The sequence below is a fragment of the Rhopalosiphum maidis genome, chromosome 1, assembly GCF_003676215.2.
Source record: "Rhopalosiphum maidis isolate BTI-1 chromosome 1, ASM367621v3, whole genome shotgun sequence".
Classification (NCBI taxonomy): domain Eukaryota; kingdom Metazoa; phylum Arthropoda; class Insecta; order Hemiptera; family Aphididae; genus Rhopalosiphum; species Rhopalosiphum maidis.
Window position 1 is genome coordinate 83,956,254 of NC_040877.1, and position 22,699 is coordinate 83,978,952.

Below are 22,699 nucleotides of genomic sequence, written 5' to 3' on the forward strand. Positions count from 1 at the left end.
TAATTTTTACAAAATACTTTTAATTTTAAAATATTACTGTTTTTATTATTTAAAATTTAATAATAATTGAAAATAATTACCATTTAATATACATTTGTACAATGAGTTCTGCTTAATGTGATCACATTGGTTCAGATCATTCCTTTTAACTTTTTCAAAACAATTCTTGTTTCTTTTTAGTGATGGTTTGAAATACCATTAAAACGATAAGAATGCTCTTAAAAATTATTCAATTATCCGGTACTTGGTGATTCTAAAAAAAGGTTAATTTAACATTAGTAACATAAGAATTGGTTTGGGATTTTCAATTTTGATTCCACTAAACGGTTGATTCTATAAACCAGTGATCACATTAAGCGGAACTAACTGTATTTCAATAAATAGTCAGTATTAGCACTTGAAATATTTAACTTTAAGATTTGTACAGTTTTTTATTTTTTGAATAATTTTACGAAATTTTTATTTCATAATTACTATTGGGTTGAAAAGAAACATCCAGTTTTTAAGACAAGTTTGGTATATAGAAACAATTCTTTAAAATATCTGCCGTCGTATGGTCGTTTACATGATTTTATTACATCAATATATGAAAATATAAAAGAAATGTCATTAAATTTATTACGTATTGAACATTTATTATATGGAGAATATCATACAACTCCATTTTTGGAAGTAAGTATAATTAATATTATTTTACATCAAAATAACTAAAAAAGTTAGTTCTAGATCATTAGCGTCTAATCAGTCAACGCTAAATTCTCGAATAACTTTATTAATAAAAACAATAATTCATTATAGTTTTTATAACTCAGGTTGATTTAGATTGTGAAATTATTTGTGAGAATATTAAAAATCTAAAATCATACTTGGATAATTGTTGGAAACAGAGAAAAGTATATAAAGAAAAAGTCGTAAAATACCTTTATTTAATCAACGGAAAAGCCGAAAAGGAAGTGGAAATATTTTTGTCCAAAATCCATACTTTTGAAGAATATAAACATGCAATAATTAAATATCATGAAATTTCTACGAAAATATTGATTGACATACTCCCAATAGCAAGTATAGGGATATTTGAAATCGATTTCACTGAAATAATCAATAGTTTATACAAACAAGGAAACACGTATAAGAATAATATTATTGCTCATATGAAGTCTGCTTATTTAGTTATTGGAAAAAAGTAAAATTTAAATTAAATTGAATACATATTATAGTCATACTAATACAATTATTTGTTACAATAATTATTTTAGATTAAATGAACAATACTCATATTTTATTGAAGTAATATTAACACCACCAAAAAATACCGATGAGCTTATAAAACTTATTGCTTTTGTTGCTGATACTAGAGACAATATCTTACCTAAATTATCAAAACAAACCATCGAAGTGTTATCATGCGATATATTTCTGATGGACTTCATAGAATTTACGAAGGAAGAGATGAAAGAAAAGACTAGTACATTCCGCTGGGCCAAATATATTAACGATATAATTTCTATGAATTCTAAAATGGTTTTAAATAAAACGAAACAATTTAAAGAAGTACTACAGGCGCGTATTAAAAAGTTCAATGATGATCTGAACATCTATAAATTGGAAATAGATGATTTTCGACAATTAGGGGACATAAATGATATACAAATATACGCAGAAAAATCTCAAAACTTGGATGATAAATTAACGGAAGCTTTGGAAACAATTGATGATTTTAACAAACAAGAAAAATACTTTCAGATGAACGAAAGTGTATATCCACTTCGAAAATCGGTAAATATACCTAAATTGCGTAGAAATAATTGTTATACGAATGACGTATTACAGCAGCGAGTGTGTGTTTAAGATTTCAGATTCTTTAGCGCCTTACAAACTGCTTTATGATAACTGTTCAGAGTTTATAGTAAATTATGAAAACTGGATGAATGCAACTATTGGTACATACGATCCCGAGCAGATCGATCAAAATGTGACCAACTACTATCGTAACCTAACAAAACTTGAACGAACGTTTATGAAAATCCCTGCACCATTAGCTATTGCGACTACGGTGATTACAAAAAATCGTTTCGTATAATTATAATGATTAATTTTGTTTTAAGACAACATTATTAGGTTTGAATACAGTAGTTAAAAATATTCCAATCATATAAAAATCAAAACCTCCTTATTTGATCAGTCAATGTTTGTAACAAAGTTTTATTTTATTGTAAATAGTTTAGATATTTTAAAGTCGAAATTGCCTTATTGAATCAGTAAAAATTTTTATTTTAAGTTGTATTTAATTTAATTTTAATTTTAACATATGTCGCTAACCTACAACAAATTTTTTTTAACACTCATGAAAGTCAAAGTTTATTATATACATATTTACCAAGTTACTTTGTTTATTGAAAGTATAAATAATAAGAAATAAATCGTAGCATGTAATAAACATAAAAATATAAATTTTTACTCAATCCCATAGATATTAACCTTTTCCGAAGTATCTTGCTTAAATTTTAAATATCATCGTTAAATCAACACAAATATTATTTATTTTATATTTGACTATTAAATTAGACTATAGAGTTTTTAAAAATATAAACATCATTAAACTAGTTTTTATATAATAAACATACAAGTAAACCAAATAAGTACATAATGCACATGTTAAATTGTTAAACATAATAATATAATGTATACAGGTGCGATCATCGATCGAAACATTTAAAAAAAGAATTCCAGAAATATTAACATTGGGAAATTTAGGTCTTAAACGCCGTCATTGGCAAGAAATTTCAAATATAGTTGGTTTTGTAATGTTTCCGGATCAAAATCTAACACTATCAAAAGTTTTAAATCTCAATCTTGGTAAATTTGTACCTCAGTTTGAAATAATCAGCGATGGAGCTTCTAAAGAAAATAATTTGGAAAAGAGACTAAATACTATGGTGGATGAATGGAAAGATTTAAACTTTACCATATTAGACTACAAGTATAATAAACACAATTTAAAAGTTAAATTATAGAACGGCGATAATTTAATTTTATGTTCTAGGGATTCAGGAACATATATTTTATCAGGCATTGATGATGTACAATTATTGCTCGATGATCACATATTAAAAACAACTGCAATGAAATCTTCTCCATTTGTTAAACCTTTTGAAACAAAAATATTGTATTTTATTTTAATTTACATTATTGAACAATATAATATGATACATTTTTATTTTAGAGAATGGGAAGCTAAAATTGTTTCTCTAAATGAAATAATAGAATTATTGGTCAAAGTTCAAATTACATGGATGTACTTGGAATCAATTTTTTCATCTCCAGATATACAGAGACAGATGCCAGATGAATCACAAAAATTTAATGCAGTTGATAAGGTAAAAGTACTATAAATTATTTATTATTAATTATAAGGAGAATTTTTAAATATAAAATTTATATAGGTATATGTTATTTATGTAGTATGTATATTGTATACTCTTATATTCACGTCATCATAAATTTTCTTCAGAGGCGTTATTAATAAGATGCAAAAATGTGCAAGAAATCGTATTTTAAATTAAAATTTTTCAATTATTGTGAAATATATTTTATTTATTAAACATTTTTTTAGAATTTAAATATTTACTATCTTTAATTGTGTTCTGAATTTCGTTTAAGTTTAATCATTTAAAATTAAAAAAACACTAATCAATTTTAAAATTTTAAATGATCTTTTGCATTTATATTAAAAGAAAAATATTATCAATCATAAAAACTTCGTAATATTTAATTTTAAAAATACTTACTTAACCAGCTGCTTTGAAATAGGATTGGCAAAAATCAGGGCTTTTTTTCAAAATGGTTGGGTTTTTTCAGGTTTTTTCAAAAAAACCCCAAAAAACCCGGTAGATTTTATTGTAAAAGTAAAAAACCCATCTGAAAAAAACAGATTTTTTTTAAATAACATAGTTAATTGTTATTTTTTTAATTATTCATGAAGTTTTTACAGGAAAAGTAAATATAAATTTAATTATTAATGCTAATACTTTATTAAAAATAAAAAATTGTTTACATTTCTAATGACCGTTGAGATGTAATTTTTTCTATTTTATACTTTTAATTGTACTTAATAATTAAAATAATAATAATTAATTTTTTTTTCAAATCAGTTTAATACTTTAATTGGAAAAATAAATTTTACCTAAATGGTAAATTTTTCTAAAAAATAACTTAAGTTAAAAAAAAAGTGAATTTTTTTTTTATCCAGAAAAGCAGCCCGGTTTTTTTCGGGCTGTTATTTTTCGTGCCAACCCTACTTTGAAATGATGATTCTTTTTTCATCATAACATGTTAAAATTTAAATATTTAAAATTTGAAATCTTCACATTTTTTTAGATTTGGAGAGATTTGATGAAAGATATTAATAAAACAATGAATATTTTACAAACGGTTAATATAGGAAACATCTTACAACATTTAAAAAAAAGTTATATGCTTCTAGATTTGGTACAAAAAGGTTTAAATAATTATCTAGAAACAAAACGACTTTATTTTCCAAGATTGTTCTTTTTATCAAATGATGAACTTCTTGAAATCATATCAGAAACAAAAGATCCTAAGAGAGTACAGCCACATCTAAAAAAATGTTTCGAAGGAATTGCTACACTTATTTTTACTGAAAAACTAGATGTTATATCTATGGTATCTAGTGAAGCAGAAATCGTAAATTTATCATTAACAATTAATACAACCAAAGCTAGAGGTCAAGTTGAGAAATGGCTGTTAGACTTAGAACTATCAATGAAGACTACCGTACGTGAAGTAATCGGAAAAGCTTTATCAGCTTATCAAAATACCGTTCGACATGAATGGGTAATGCAATGGCCCGGACAAGCAGTCTTAGCTGTTTCATGTACATATTGGACTGTTGAGATGACTCAAGCAATTAAACAACATCCTGAAGGTCTTTCACTATATCTAAATAAGTGTAATAGACAGATTGATAAAATTGTTAAATTGGTTCGTGGTGTATTATCAGTTCAAACACGATTAACGTTAGGTTAGTTTTATTTTATTAAATTATAATATATTACTTATTTAACTAAAACAAATTATACACACTATAACAGGAGCATTGATTGTAATCGACGTTCATGCTAGAGATGTTGTTGATGACTTGGCAAACAAAAATATTCGTAAAACGAATGATTTTGGATGGATTAGTCAATTACGATATTATTGGATTGTAAATATAGTATTATAAATAATGTATGCTAACAAAAACAAATTGATTTAAAAAATATTTTATTTTCAGGAAGAGAATTTATTTACCTCTATGATAAATGCATCATTAAATTATGGTTATGAATACTTAGGTAATTCAGCAAGATTAGTTATTACTCCACTTACTGACCGTTGTTATCGAACATTGTTTTGCGCTCTTCAATTAAATTTGGGCGGAGCGCCGGAAGGACCAGCTGGAACAGGAAAAACAGAAACTACCAAAGACTTGGCAAAAGCGATAGCTAAACAATGTGTTGTTTTCAATTGTTCAGATAGTATGGACTATATTGGTCTTGGGAAATTTTTCAAAGTTAAATTCTAATACTAACTTCTTGATACCAATCTAATAGGCGCTTATCATTTATAGGGTTTATTGTCATGTGGTGCATGGGCATGTTTCGACGAATTTAATCGCATAGATTTAGAAGTCTTATCTGTAGTTGCACAACAAATATTGACTATTCAACGAGGTGTACAGGCTGGATTGATTAAAATATTTTTTGAAGGGTCAAATTTAACATTGGATAATACTTGTGCTATATTTATAACCATGAACCCAGGTTATGCTGGACGTTCAGAACTACCAGATAATTTGAAAGTAATTGAGAAATATAAAACATAAAAAGTATTATAATTTATTATGTATATTAATTACGTATATTTCACCAGTCCCCCCCAAGTTAAAAATCGTTGATTATTTTTCGCCATTAATTAGTGTGAAATTTGTGTGAATTTGTGCGATCAAAGATACAGGATAAATTCAAAAAAGCTTTGTTGTAGGAGGCTTGAGAAATGTTCCCTGGTTCCCTAAGTATAAAAAACCAACTTTCTTAGATTTTTTTTACCAAAAATTAGTGCACGATTAGTGTGAATTTATGTGACCAAAATTAATATTTGTGCACAACCCCTCAACCTCAGTAATTACGTTCTGAAAATATTCGCACAAATTCACACAAATTCCACAGTAATTAATGGGGAAAAATAAACAACGATTTTCCAACTTGTGGGGCTGGTGAAATGTACGTTATTTATTTTATTATTATTATCTAATCTTAATCTTAAAATACTATTTCTCCTTAATATACGTAATGTTATTTTTAAAATATGTGTTAATGATTTATCAGAAATGGTTATTATTTATTTAAATATATTTTGATTTTTTTTTCAGGCTTTATTTCGTTCAGTAGCAATGATGGTACCCGATTATGCTTTGATATCTGAAATAGTTTTGTATTCCCAAGGATTTAGCTTAGCTCGTGCATTGTCAGTAAAAATAGTAGCAACATATAAATTATGTTCCGAACAGCTTTCATCTCAAAACCATTATGATTACGGTAAAAATAGATCCAATGCTTATAAAACTGAAATTTATAATTATATAAAATATATCCTACATAGGAATGAGAGCGGTCAAAACGGTGTTGACAGCAGCCGGAAATCTAAAATTAAAATACCCGGAAGAAGATGAAAATATACTCATGTTGCGTTCTATAAATGACGTTAATTTACCAAAGTTTCTTAAACATGATATTCCATTGTTCAAAGTAAGATCATTTTTATTTTAGATCGAATACAATTATTAATCTAGATAATAATAATAACATCATAAATCGCTCATACTTATAGGGATTAACTTCAGATTTGTTCCCCGGAATTGAATTGCCAACGCCAGATTATCAAATTCTAAACGCCGCTATAAAAGAACACTGTAAAATAATGAATCTACAAAGTACCCCGTTTTTTATGGAAAAAATTCAACAAATATATGAAATGATGATCGTTAGACATGGATTTATGATTGTGGGTTTGCCGTTTAGTGGTAAAACATCAGCCTATAAAGTACTCAGTGGTGCATTGAAAATCATTGAAACTAAAGTAAATATAATCATTTTAATACTCTTAAACTTAAGTTATTTTTTTTTAATCTGACATATTTGTGTACTAAAAGCACTTTCTCGTTTGTGCCAATCAATACTTTTCTAATGACACACCGAACGAACTAGGTACTTATCTATCGAAAGTATATTGATCCAAGGGCAAAATCACGTCCCCAGTATTCGATATCTGGAGTCTTCGCTCACATATTTCATTATTTAAATATTTTTCCATAACTTATAATTTATAAACCATAAATTATAACCATTGGATCGAATCAGTAAACACCAGCTTTTGTGTATAGTTGACATAAACCTACTCAAATTTTCAGATATTTAAATATCTGTTATAGAAATTTTAACATTAAATAAGACATTCTGAAATTTTGGTGCACTACTGCTCATTTAATCTTTATTGCTTATAAGTAATAAGCCTTTTGTTCAAATGAAATTGAATAGGTAACTAAAATGTTAAACCCATAATTACACAATTTAGTGAAACATTTGAAAATAGTAAAATTATATGCATGAATTAAATGATTCCCTAATAATAACCAAATTTAATTCAACTTTTACTAAAATGTTCATAGTTAATCAATAGCTTATTGCCCACTGATACCTTATATAAATCATTCAAGCGTATTTTTTCTCACTTTATCTGGGGTCACGAAATGGCGGCCCAATTTTATCCGGCCCGCAAATAAAAAATAAATAACATATTATATTACGACAACATATAATAATATATGTGTTATTATATGTATTTAGAATTTCGATGATCCACGAAAAATTTTCATATTCCTAATGTAAAATATTAATTGGTGACTCCTGCACTATATCTATTCTATTATAATTCAGACTATATATTACATATTATAACTTAATATTTTCATCTCGTTGTAGAAAAAAAAAGTAAAGATATTAAATAAATAAAAAATAATTTTAAAAGGTGATTCGTTAATTAAATATGGATGATAATTTACTGTGATTTAAATAGGTAATAACATTTTATGGAGATTAAATAAAATACAAAAATGTTTTTAAATCAGCAGGTTAAAATGAAATAAAAATACGACTTAATGAAAAAATATAATTTCAAACATTCACTAACTTTTCATGTTTTTTTTTCTGTTAAATTCATATCTAATTTTATCATGTAGACCACTTTCATAAAATAAGAATTTTTTTATAAAATTATTAACAATTTATTATAAACAACTATTTTTTTCATTGAAAGAAATTAATGAATGAACACAAAGTAGAAATTATGGTAATAAACCCCAAATCTATAACATTGGGTCAACTTTATGGTCAGTTTGATCTAACGTCACACGAATGGTCAGACGGAATTTTAGCCGTTGGATTCAGAAAATTTGCATCTTCAACTACTCTCGATAGAAAATGGTTGATTTTTGATGGTCCAGTAGATGCCATCTGGATTGAAAGTATGAATACAGTATTGGACGATAACAAAAAACTATGTTTGATATCTGGAGAAATTATACAACTTGCGAACACAACTAATTTGATTTTCGAACCTATGGACTTGGATGTTGCATCACCAGCTACGGTAATCGAATGATACTTATTTAAATTTATTATAATTTTTTTTTTTTTTTTTTTTTTTTATTATCTTACCTACAATATTTACATATATTTATCATTTAAGGTTTCAAGATGTGGTATGATTTATATGGAACCAGTTTCCTTGGGCTGGGAATGTTTAGTAACTTCGTGGATAAACCAATTGTCTCCTTACTTACCCTCGAAACACAAAGAAGCATTACATAAACATATCTTACGATTCACTCGATCAATATTGTTCATGTTAAGACGTTGTAATATTAACGTAAATAACGTATCATATAATATTATAATAGATAAGTAAAAAAATGTTTGTTATTTCAATTTACTGTACTGTAGGAAGTGTTTCCTACTAGTGATTTGAACTTGGTTAGATCACTAACAAATATGTGTGATACATATTTGAAACCATACTATGAAGAAGAACATTTAAAAACAATCTCAGAGGTTGATATGAGATCTCAAATAGAAGTATATTATAATTGAATATTATATTTTATTTCCAAACTAATATAATTAATATTATTGTATCTAACTTTATTTTTCTACAGTGTATATGTTTCTTTTCTTGTATATGGTCAATGGGAGCTGCATTAGATACAAAAAGCCGAATAAAATTTAATCTCTTATTTCGAGCATTGTTAGAAAAAAAATTTCCTAAAAAAGTCGCTTATGCATTAAATATACCACTTGAATTATGTCCGTCACCAGATAAACCATATACGAATTTAATTCCCAAAAATGGTTTAGTTTTCGACTATAGATATGTTCTGAACAAAAAAGGAAAAGGAGTATGGAAACTGTGGACAGATTATATAGAAGATGAACCACCTATACCGCAAGACATCCCTTTCAATGAAATTATAGTTCCGACAGTAGATACAATAAGAAATCATGCACTAATGTCAATGTTATTAGAAAATAATAAACCTATATTGATGGTAGGTAAAACTGGAACAGGAAAATCAGCTTACACTATGGTATGATGCAGCTCTGGCATCTCGGCAATAATCATATTTAAAATAATATTTACACTTTTTCTATTATAGAATTACATCTTTACAAAAATCGACAAAGAATTCAACAGCTCCTCGTGTATTAATTTTTCCGCGCAGACTTCATCAAATATTACACAGGACATAATTATGAGCAAACTTTTAAAGAGAAGACGTGGTGTGTTTGGACCTCCAATTGGTACTAAGTGTATAATATTTATCGACGATTTGAGTATGCCACTAAAAGAATACTATGGCGCTCAACCACCTATCGAGCTATTACGACAATGTATGGATAAATTTCCATGGTACGATCGTAAAGAATTAGAGGCCATACACCTTCAAGATGTTCTAATATTATGTGCGATGGGTCCTCCGTCATCAGGAAATACCGTGACTCCTAGGTTTAGTCGACATTTTAACATAATCGTAACAAACGAATTTGACGATATTACTATGGTTTCAATATTTAGCAAAATTTTAGTTTGGCATTTAGAAAACAAGTTTAGTAATTTTTAATATTAGAATACATTTTAATCGTTTTCATAACAAATTTGGAATTTTTGTATAGAGGTTTTGCCAAAAAGTTTTATTCATCTGTTGATCAGTTAATTAATTCAACATTGGAGGTACATAAAAAAAGCATCGGATATTTAATGCCAACTCCGGCTAAATCGCATTACTTATTCAATTTAAGAGATTTTTCTAAAGTCATACAAGTAAATATAATTTGTAACATCATTAAAAAATATATAATTTATAATAACAATAAAAAAATGTATAAATTTAACTTGTACAACATTTAGTAGATAAATTAATATAAGTAAAATGTATAATTTAGATTATATCTACATAAATGAGTGCAATCGATGTAAGGGTGTTCATATTTTAAATTAAATTTTTTTTTTAATTAAATTTATTTTCCATTAGGGAATTATGTTTTCTGTTCCTGATACTATTACCGATGTAATTTCCATAAAACGCCTTTGGGTACATGAAATACTTAGAGTATACTATGACCGTTTAGTAGATGAGTCTGATCGTGAATGGTTTTTTGACAATTTACGTCTTGTCTGTAAAGAATTCCTAGAAGAAGACTTAAATCAAATGTTTATTCATCTTATCATGACGGAGAAAAAAATAGTAAAATATTAATCAAATAACTTTACAAATTTAATTTTTTTTTTTTATCAATAATTAGGTGACTCAAAATGAATTGCGTCAATTGATTTATTGTGACTTTTCTGATCCACATTCCCAAGATAGAAACTATAAGGAAATCCGTGATTTAGACAGCCTTCGATTGACTGTTGAAGAATTCCTCAATGAATTCAATCAAATCAGCAAAAAACCTATGCATTTAGTGCTCTTTAGATTTGCTCTCGAACATCTATCTCGGATTTGTCGCATAATGAATCAACCACGAGGACATGCTTTACTTATTGGTTTAGGAGGATCGGGACGCCAGTCGTTAACAAGATTAGCTGCACATATTTCACAATATGAACTGTTTCAGGTATTAAAAATAAAAACGAAAAGCTTCTTCTTCATTCAAATATGATATTATTATACTTAGATAAAAATGACTCGCTTATATGGAGTAAATGAATGGCATGAGGATTTGAAAAATATATTTAAACAAGCTACTATTGCGTTCAATCAAAATGTTATATTCCTGTTTACGGACTCAGAAGTAAACAAATTATAATAAAATATAATACATATAGACTATAGGTATACATAAAAAAATGATATGGTATAGATAAAAGATGAAGGAATGGTTGAAGACATAAATAATTTACTAAATTCTGGAGAAATACCAAATCTATTTGTAATGGATGAAAAAATAGAGATCTGTGATAAAATGCGTGAGCTAGATAAACAACGTGACAAAACATTACAAGTAATTAAACATTTTAATTAAATAATGAATTTATAATGAAAAGTTTGCACTTAATTAGACTGATGGAAGTATAACTGGTTTATTTAATTTATTTATTCAAACTGTGAGAGACCAACTGCACGTATCGTTAGCATTTAGTCCAATTGGCAATGGCCTCCGAACAAGAATTAGACAATTTCCATCACTTGTACAATGTTGTACTATCGACTGGTTTCAGGTGAATAACAAAGATAAGCATATACGGTTATACTAGTTAACTTTATTATTTTTATTTAAAATGTTTTATTTATACATGTATAATTAAAAATGATTTTAGTGTTAAAAATTATTCATTTCATTATAGACTTGGCCATCAGATGCTTTAATAGCTGTTGCAAAAACATTTTTAAGTGACGTTGAATTAACAGATCATGAGCGTAATGTTAGTATTGAAATGTGTCAACAATTCCATTTGACAACTATAGATTTATCTATAGAATTTAATGCTAAATTGCAACGTAGAACTTACGTAACGCCTACTTCTTACTTAGAAATGATTAACACATTTAAAGATGTTTTAAGTAAAAAACGACTGTAAGTTAACAGTTTTAAAACAATATTATAGTAATTTATAAAGTATTATTTAACAGAGAAATAATAACTGCAAAACGTCGGTACGAAGTTGGATTAGAAAGGTTGCAGAACGCAGCTGACGATATAGGAATTTTGCAAAAAGAACTAAAGTATTTAGAACCTGAAATTATAGCTGCTTCAAAAAAGGTTAAAATAATCATGCAGAAAATAGAAATAGAAAATATAGAAATATCAAAAGTGAAAGAAAACATTGAAATAGATGAAAAAAATGCACAAATAACTGCAGCTGAAGCACAGGAAATAAAGGATGAATGTGAAGCTCATATGGAAGCTGCAAAACCTGTATTGAATGCTGCTCTTGCTGCATTAAACACATTAACTCCTGGAGATATTACATTTGTAAAATCCATGAAAAATCCTCCTAATGCGGTTAAATTAGTCATGGAAAGTATTTGTACTATAAAGGAAATAAAACCTGACAAAATTCCTGACCCATCTACTGGAAAAATGGTGGAAGACTATTGGGGGCCATCAAAAAAATTACTTAACGACATGAAATTTTTAGAGCATCTCATTAATTTTGATAAGGATAATATACCAAGTGCAGTAATGAAAGTAATCAATGAAAAATATGTGGCAAACCCAGATTTTGATCCAAAAAAAATTAAAAAAGCTTCAAACGCTGCAGAAGGTTTATGCAAATGGATTAAAGCAATGTCTAGTTATGACAAAGTGGCAAAAGAAATAAGACCAAAAAGAATTGCTTTAGCTGAATCAGAAGCCATGTATAACAATGCAATGGGTGAACTTAAAGAAAAACGTTCACAGCTTGCCGAAGTCGAAATGAAACTAAAAGTTGTGCAAGATACCCTCGAAGAAAATGAACGAAAAATGACAAAGTTACAAAATAATGCTGATGAAGTTCAAACAAAAATGATACGAGCTGAAAATTTAATAGGTGGTTTAGGAGGGGAAAAACAACGATGGGGGCAAATGGCTATAAATCTCGGGGAAAGATATTTAAACCTTACGGGTATGTTAACATAATTTTATAATGTTTGATTAGTATAAAAATAAATAAATATGTTTCGTTACAGGTGATTTGTTAATAAGTTCCGGTATTATTGCATACTTAGGTCCATTCACAATGGACTACAGAAGCCGGCAGATCAAAGATTGGGTAAAAAAAATCAGCGAAAATGAAATCATATGTTCTAAAGATTTTCAATTAAGTGCAATACTTGGACAGCCAGTCGTAATTAGAGCTTGGAATGTGGCTGGATTGCCAACGGATTTATTTTCTATAGATAATGGTATTATTGTCATGTAAGATAATAACATTGTTCGATACAAAAAACTGAAACTAAACTTTCGAGTGTTATAAATTCTAATTATTTTCCTTTAGGAATGCTAGACGGTCGGCTTTAATGATTGATCCCCAGGGACAGGCCAATAAATGGATCAAGAAAATGGAAATGGAAAATTCTTTGAACACAATACGCTTCAGTTCACCCAACTACATTACGATCTTGGAGCATGCCATCACCAGTGGTCAACCAGTATAAAATAAATTTCTTCTTTGCTTTTTATTATTTTTTCTCGTTTATTTAAGGTCGACCACCCTTACACTACACCTCTATTTTTATTTACTGTAAATTGATATCTTTTTCGGTCTTCCTCTTCCTCTCTTTTTTTTCACCATAGCCCTCTTACTGTTTTTAAGTTACCTCTACTTTTTTAACTCAACAGCATCCTCCTATTTCACAAAATACCTGGTCTTTCTCTTCAGTTAATCTATACACACATAATTGTATTTCTTACGTCACTCTCTAAACTTCCATTATTTTGTACAACCAAATCTAAGTACATAAACTTATTAATGTCACTAGATTATCACCCAATCATATACAATTATTTGACCTATTTCTTGATTGCTTCCTCCCAAATAATACACAAATGTTTATGATGTATTTACTTAACACTCAATATTTTTTTTTTCTTAATGACTACAATACTACTCAATCTTTGCATTGTAACATACGACTAAACATATAAAAACAACATTTGGAGTTCATCAGTTTCTTATTTTTCAGCTTCCTAATTACGCTACGCCCAGTTACTTAATGCTTTTCTCTTTACCTATAGCTCCATTGTATTAGAATGAATTGATAATAATTGTTATATGTCCATTATCCATATCAAAATCTAGTACTATTTCCCTTTCACATTACTCTTTCTAAAACCATAACCTCCGTGTACCTTCTCATACAGTCTTATCGTTTTCTTAATATCCATTCATAACCCTACCTCCTACAATATCTTCCTTCACTGACATTCCTTGTACTATACTATCTCAATATTTCATCTTTATCATGCTGAACTCCTCTTTAGAACACTCTACACATCTTATTTGTAGAGCATAATAAATCAGTTACTTTTATTCAAGTATAAAAAATGTATAATATCAAAAAAATATTTTTAAATCTAATACATTTTAGGTTTTATTAGAAAACATTTATGAAGAATTAGATCCTATATTAGACCCTGTGTTATTAACACAGATATTTTTAACTGGTGGAACTTATTGCTTAACATTAGGCGATTCGGTCATTGAATATAATCACAATTTCAGGTATAAATATCGACTCTCATGATTCCGTGGTAATATATATATAATTGTTTGTTTAATCATTGTATGTCTTTTAAGGTTTTATATAACAACTAAACTTAAAAATCCACATTACTTACCAGAAGTAGCTGTAAAAGTAGTATTATTAAATTTTATGATAACACCTATTGGTCTAGAAGATCAATTGCTAGGTGAAGTAGTGGCTAAAGATAGACCTGATTTAGAAACTGTGAAGAATGAATTAATCATCCAAGGTGCTAAAAATGCCAAGTAAATAAAAATATTCATAATTTTTAAATCGATCAATAAATTAATTGTTCACGGAAATGTTTAATGTTCACGTATGGTATAAAACTATAAAATGTTTCTCATTAAATATTATGATTTCAACAAATTTATAAAATGATTAGAAATAACTAAGATATTATAAAAATAATTAATATATTACAGTTATACGTATTTTCATTATTTTTAATTTTATCAAAAATTAAAGAATATTAAAATTAGCTTATGTGCAATGTATGAATTACAAATTATATTATACATTAGAAAATCAGCGATAATATTCCATTACTCAGTTTTAAGAATCTAGTCCACTTTAATTAATAAATCTTAAAAAATAAAACATTTTTTAGATCATTAAAAGATATTGAAGATAAGATATTGCAAGTCCTGAGCTCTACTGAAGGAAATATTTTGGAAGACGAAGGTGCTGTAAATATATTAAGTTCTTCAAAAGTTTTGGCAACCGAAATAAAAGAAAAACAAGCAGAATCTGAAATCACTGAACGAATAATAGATAAGACAAGGCAACAATATCGTATTGTTGCCACACATTCAACAAAATTATTTTTTACTATAGATACATTGGCAAATATTGATCCCATGTATCAATATTCTCTAGCATGGTTTATACAATTATTCAGTGTAGCTATAAAAAATAGCCCTAAGCGTTTAAACATTGAAGATCGAACAAATGAATTGATTAAATATTTTACATATTCCTTGTACGTTAACATATGCAGAAGTTTATTTGAAAAAGTAATTTTTACCGATTATTAAATAGGTGTTTTGATTTTAACCAATGATATAAAATCAAATGAAAAGTCATTTTTAAACAATTTTTTTATTTAATGAGGAATTATAATCTAAAATTAATAAAATACTTTAAACATTTTTGTACAAATATAATATTTTATTATTATTATATAAAATATAATACAATATATATTATATATTATTATATATAAGTATAAACATTTTAAAATTTAATGAATAAAATGTTGTTAAAATTAAATTTTACAAATAATATATATTTAGATATAAATTGTGATAAAATGAAAGAAAGAAAGATTAATTTGTGTTTCTACTAGGTATATAATAATAATAATAATAATAATATTTTTTTTTTTTATATTTATATTTATTTTTTATTTTTTTATTTTTTAATAATCACTTACCTATTCTGTTAGGACAAATTATTACTATCGTTGATTATGGCAATTAATTTATCTGAAGAATTTAATACAGATGAATGGATATTCTTCCTTACTGGTGGAATTAGTTTAGATAATCCGTTTAAAAATCAGATTAGTTGGCTACAAAATAAAAGCTGGGACGAATTATGTAGACTTGAAAATCTTCCTAAATTCAAGGTTCTATTTTATACATTTTTATTTTTAACATTTAATCATACCAGCATATATTTTTTAAATATAACGCACTAAAAAAACAAACTTTTTATTAAGAATATAAAAGTGAATTTCGAAACCAACACAAGCAAATGGAAAGAAATTTATGATTCATTGGAACCACATTTAGAAACATTTCCTGATCCATGGGATAAACATCTAAACTATTTTCAAAAATGTCTCATATTACGCTTACTTCGATATGATAAAATTATACCGGCTATTCAACATTTTGTTGCTAGTAAGAAAATTATTATGTATTATGAATTATGAATACTAATTGGTATTCTAATTATTTGATATAATCTACGTACTTTATAACAGACGAATCAGTATTGGATCATAAATTCATAGTTCCCCTACCATTTGATTTACCAACAATTTTTAATGACTCCAATTGTTTGACTCCATTAGTTTTTGTTTTGACACCTGGAGCAGATCCAACAGCAATGTTGCTAAAATTTTCAGAGAAACTGGTATTTTTCTATGCATTACATTACATTATAGTATATGTTGAATAACTTTAAACATTTGTATAAAGTTTTCTTTGTTTTTACTTAGGGATTTTCTACCCGTTTATCGGCTTTATCATTAGGTCAAGGACAAGGACCAATAGCCTCAAGACTTATAACTGAAGCTACAAGAATGGGTAACTGGGTATTGTTACAAAATTGTCATTTAGCTAAAAGTTGGATGTCACAACTTGAAATGGTACACGGTTTAACTTCATATTATATTTAATTTATATTTTATAATTTTCAAGGCTTCATAAAATAAAAAAAACGTTTCGTATTTTAAGAAAACCATTTTAGTTTAAAATTACACTTTTAATATGTATTTATTAATAGGCATGAGTAATTTGAGTATATAACATCTACATTTTACATATTATGGGATTTAATACAAATGTGTATAACATGTAATATGCATATATCTAATGGAGAATATATTATATTCAAATAAATAAAAAAATATCCAATACAACTTTAAACAAATTATATGGGCTTAGATATTCTGTGGTGTATTAGTGAATCGAATACCACTCCCAATGTCTATCAGGCTAACATTATATTTAGAAAATGGAATTCCAACATTTAGTTTGTAAGATGGAGTAGATAGATTAGAATTAACATAGAGGACTTGTCATCCGTAACTTAAAAAACACAAAATCAGTTAAAATCAAAAACTTAAAAATGCGTCGATCAATAAAGTGAACATCAGAAACCTATTTTCTTAACTTTGTATTAATTATAAATTATTATTTGTAACTTTTCAAACAAAATATCAGTTTATTAAAATAAAAGATAAAATATATTTGATTATAAAAAATTGTAGCATATTTTATTTTTTTAGATATGCGAAAGCTTCAATGGTGACCACACTCATCCTGAGTTTAGACTTTGGTTGACGTCATATCCCGTGGAGTACTTTCCTGTTTCGGTTTTACAAAATAGTATAAAAATTACAAATGAACCACCAAAAGGACTTCGAGCTAACCTTTACAGGTATTTATATATTTTATTAAATCGATTTAAGAAACTGCATACCTCATTAAAGACTACCTACCATTTGGATTAGATCATTTACAAGTGATCCTATTGTAAACGAAGAATTCTTTGAAGGCTGTAAACAAGGTAGTCATTTTAAGAAAATGCTTTTCGGGCTATGCTTTTTTCATGCTCTAATACAAGAACGACGTCATTTTGGTCCAATCGGATGGAATCGACCATACGAATTTAACGAAACTGACCTCAGAATTAGCGTCGTTCAGTTACAAAACTTCCTTAATGAATATTCAAGAATTCAATTTGAAGCTTTGCGTTATCTAACCGGTGAATGCAACTACGGTGGTCGTGTAACTGATGACTGGGACCGTAGATGTCTAAATACGTTTTTAAACAAGTTCTATACGCAAGAAATTGTCAAATACAAAAATTATAGATTTGATAAATCTGGTAAATTTAAGATAAATAATAGATATGGTTCACACGTCACAATAAACTCATTATTATATGTAATTAGGAACTTACTATTGCCCAAATTTTAAAAAATACGACCAGTTCGTTGATTACATTCAAGATCTACCTTCAATTACTCGGCCTAGCATATTTGGTATGAACGAGAACGCAGATCTCATTAAAGAACAACAAGAAAGTGACATTCTACTTACTTCTGTTCTCAGTACTCAGGTATGTACTTTGTATACCAATTTATTGTTCCAGTGAGCTCTTACGTTCTGAATGGACTATAATTAATTCGATTCTGTCAGTTCATTTTCCGTTGATAGTGGATGTTAGTCCTTGTATGACCACGCTTGTACTCACTGGTTTTGCGCTTCGTATTCGTATTTATAGGCGCTCTATCATCTCTCACGTTAGTAACAAGGAAAGAGTTTGGAAAAACCCAACTTTGCGTGGGGAGATACCGGGGAAGGCCCAGTACCGCATATAAACATTAGAAACACCCGGCGGCGACGCACTGTAGAAAGTCTGATGTCGCGCAAAAACGCCTGACGTCGATTGTTGGCTTCGGCGGCGGTTGTCGTGTCTCGTGGTTTATCTTCTTTTGATCCTACTGCTGCTTCCTCGATTGGATATAATTTATAACCACTTAGCTTATATTAGTTTTAGTTTATCACGGCATTTGATATTTTTACGTGAATTTAAGAAACATTATGTTGTAATAATTATTTGTCGTTATTACCGAATGCGCATCATAAGGTCACCAAAAATAGATCGATTGGACAAGTTTACACGTGTTGTACGCCTCATTGCAACCAGTAACACATAACTCCAGCTCGCAGAGTCGGCGGGAGGTTAGACGCTCCATTGTAATGACCCCCATACGTCAAACGTACTGTATTGTAGCGTATTTGTGACGATCGGTATGTTAGAATGCCCACCGACTGTACTTAGAACTTATGTACTATGGACAAAATATTGGTGAAAGCTCCAAAAATAACATGCAATAGATAATTATGTTAATATTTATAGTGAAATTCTTCATAATAACAAAATTTAATGTAAAATTGTAATAATATATTTTCTTCTAAAAAAACATTTACCTAATTCTTTAGTAATTTTTAATGTAATGATTTTTTTTTAAATTTTTAAATTATTAAATCTATAACTTTATTTTAATATTCCATATTATTTTTTTTAATCAAAATATTATTATGAAGATAATAACGTAAAAATATCGCATATTATATTTTAATCATTAACTATTAAGTATTAGTAGTATTACACAATAATATTAGTATAGCATATATATTTGTTAAAATGCATACAAAATCTAGAATATGGCAAGTTCAAAGGAAGGAAAAGGAGTATCGTCAGAAGAACTTATCATTATATTTGCTGTAGACGTTCTAAATAAACTTCCGATTCCTTTCGATACAGTCCTTGCCTTGGAAAAATACCCTACTAGCTACAATCAGTCTATGAACACAGTTTTGGTTCAAGAAATGGGACGGTTCAATAATCTTTTGAATGTAATAAGTTCAAGTCTAATTAATGTTCAAAAAGCTATCAAAGGTATGTAACGATGTTAATTAAATCAACATTTAAGATAGACAAGAACTTTTAGTAGGTACTTAAAAAATTGAAATATCGTACCGTAAAAACATATTCTAATTACCGATCTGTTGATAATTATTTATGATATTCATCAAACTATAATATTTATATACTTACATCTTCTTTATTAAACATAATAAAATAATAATTTACTCGTATTGTATCAATATTTCTGTGAACACGCGCATAAAAAATTGGTAGATAGGTACCTATTTTGAAACAAAACAAAATATTCAACTTTGACTTCATAAATAATAATAATATATTATGTATAAATTTTTTTTTATCAGGTCTAATACCAATATCTAATGAACTGGAAGAACTGTGTCAGAGTATCATAAACGGAAAACTTCCGTCAACTTGGGCAAGAAATTCCTATCCATCTTTAAAACCATTGGGGAGTTATGTGAAAGATTTCTTACAAAGAATGGCATTTTTGCAAGTTAGATTATTAGCTTTTATATAGTATACATTTTATTTCTTAACAATAAATCAGTTAAAAATCAACTTTGTAAAATCATAAATTTTAAACATAGAATGAAAAGTCTCGATCAATCTAAAGTATTAGGTCTAATAATTGAATCTACATTTAAACAATTTAAAATATTACGATTTCATTAATTATCAATTAATTTATCTCTGTATGACTTACATTCCATCAAATCTAAATATAAGATTAAAAAATCAGACTTGATTTTATGCGCCTACATAATATCTAAGTACTTAAAATTCGAATTATAAATAACACATTATTATTGTTGTTCAGATTGGTAATAATAGTATTATTCGTTAAAATATTTAGAAATGGTACGATAATGATGCTCCAAAATTGTTCTGGTTGTCCGGATTTTATTTCACGCAAGCGTTTTTAACCGGGACGCAACAAAATTTTGCCAGAAAGTATAAGATACCGATCGATTTACTGACATTTGATTATAAAGTATGTCGTTTTATTAACTAAATAAATTAAATAATATTTTATAGTAATTGAAGTGTATAGTATATCTATTACTTTTCTAAATAAGGTAAGTAAATGTTAAAGAACTTTTATAAATATAAACCTGTAGGTACACTACACATGAGCACATATATATGTTATACAATAACCACAATATATTAACATAAAACTATTCTATATATATTTTTCTTTTTCTTTTTATTAATATGATTCTAACAAAATTGTTATACAAGATATATTAACTAAATATTTTAAACTGAATAATAACAGCTTTCAACGATATATAATATTAAACAAATTACTATGTTCACTAAAAAAAACATTTGAAAAATACGTAAATAATCAGTCCACCCATGATTAAAAATAAAATGAATTTACAGAAACATCTGTCACAGTAAAAAAAAAAAGTAGAAACGCCATTTTAAGAAAACCACAATTATAAAATAGTAAATACATCTGCAGTTACATAACTATTTCCTATATAAACTATTATTTCATAGTTGCATTGTACGTTTTAATTTATGTTTAAATGTAACGTTAATGCATATACTAGAGAAAATTAGGACAATTTGAAGTTATATTCAATAGTTGGTTAGTTTCAATAGTTAGTCCATCAGATATTATCGTGATATTAAGACAATAATAGTATAATATAACACCACAACATTTTTAAAATAATGACTGCTCAAGAAACTATACAGTACTGTACTTATATACCTTACCTACCTATAATATATGGTGTACAACAACTTTCAAAAATAGAGTCATTTGAAATCAATTTAATAAAATAAGAAATAATGACAAAGAATTTGCAATACTAATGACTAGATGGATAATATAACCAAAATAGTATACAATTTAAGAGATATTCGGTCGATATTTAGGTCGAGAATTTTTCTAGTCCGCAATTATGGTAGTTGTATAATATATTGTATATTAAAAATGTTTAATACCTACGACTATTGATTTATATAATTGTTTTTATTTTATTTAGTTCAAATTCGACGATTTTATTATTGTAAAAAAAACAATTCTCAAAGGTGGGAATTACATCCACACATCGCCCTCAGTCCCTCACCCTTTAATAAATGATCTATATCCACCTTGTTGTATTATAAATAAATAATATAGATAACGAATAATGATATATTATTGAACTGTAGATATTGAAAAAATCCATGGCGACAGACGTTGAGCCCGTTGACGGTGTTTATGTGTACGGTCTATACTTGGATGGTGCCCGGTGGAGCGACCGGAAGGCTGTGTTGAAGGAATCGAAACCGAAACAGCTGTTCTGCGCCATGCCATTGATCCACTTGCTGCCGTCAACGAGGTCCATCGCAAGACCCATCGCAGTGTATATGTGTCCGATGTACAAGACGGCTGAGCGGAGAGGCACGTTGTCTACCACCGGACATTCTACTAATTTCGTGATCGCCATGTCTGTGCCCATTGACGGATCACCCGAACACTGGACCATGAGGGGCGTCGCTCTTCTTTGTCAATTGTCCCAATAACCACCCAAACGAATGATGTCTCACGAGAACACAATAATAATTATTATACTACAATATAAATATATCTAACATTTTGATAGCAGTATATAATATTGTAACGCGTGGCTAATTTCCGATTCACCAAGCCGTGAC

At 27.8% G+C, this 22,699-nt stretch overlaps 1 protein-coding gene across 1 annotated transcript; it reads left to right on the forward strand.

The window, feature by feature from the left end:
* The first annotated feature begins 1,500 nt into the window (after positions 1–1,500).
* LOC113555661 (dynein heavy chain 7, axonemal-like) lies at positions 1,501–22,567 on the forward strand. The gene is made up of 41 exons (XM_026960143.1): positions 1,501–1,776; positions 1,850–2,053; positions 2,691–2,980; positions 3,044–3,166; positions 3,224–3,377; positions 4,378–5,041; positions 5,112–5,227; positions 5,297–5,575; positions 5,633–5,863; positions 6,434–6,599; positions 6,664–6,809; positions 6,892–7,140; positions 8,377–8,709; positions 8,809–8,988; positions 9,063–9,194; positions 9,275–9,703; positions 9,773–10,221; positions 10,290–10,437; positions 10,649–10,861; positions 10,920–11,234; positions 11,295–11,411; positions 11,481–11,621; positions 11,680–11,838; positions 11,965–12,194; positions 12,251–13,227; positions 13,292–13,520; positions 13,600–13,753; positions 14,693–14,826; positions 14,902–15,093; positions 15,459–15,864; positions 16,296–16,478; positions 16,572–16,755; positions 16,839–16,990; positions 17,076–17,225; positions 17,868–18,019; positions 18,093–18,469; positions 18,537–18,703; positions 19,813–20,050; positions 20,383–20,534; positions 20,895–21,032; positions 22,214–22,567. The coding sequence occupies exons 1-41, from the start codon at positions 1,507–1,509 to the stop codon at positions 22,565–22,567; spliced, it is 10,077 nt and encodes a 3,358-aa protein (XP_026815944.1). The 5' UTR covers positions 1,501–1,506.
* Positions 22,568–22,699: the final 132 nt, after the last annotated feature.

Bases quoted from the DNA above. Each gene is read 5' to 3' on its own strand.
- LOC113555661 (XM_026960143.1), top strand. From the start codon at position 1,507: ATGAATTCTAAAATGGTTTTAAATAAAACGAAACAATTTAAAGAAGTA. The intron at 13,521-13,599 runs GTAAGATAATAA...ATTTTCCTTTAG, and splicing joins GATAATGGTATTATTGTCAT to GAATGCTAGACGGTCGGCTT. The intron at 15,865-16,295 runs GTAATTTTTACC...CTATTCTGTTAG, and splicing joins GCAGAAGTTTATTTGAAAAA to GACAAATTATTACTATCGTT.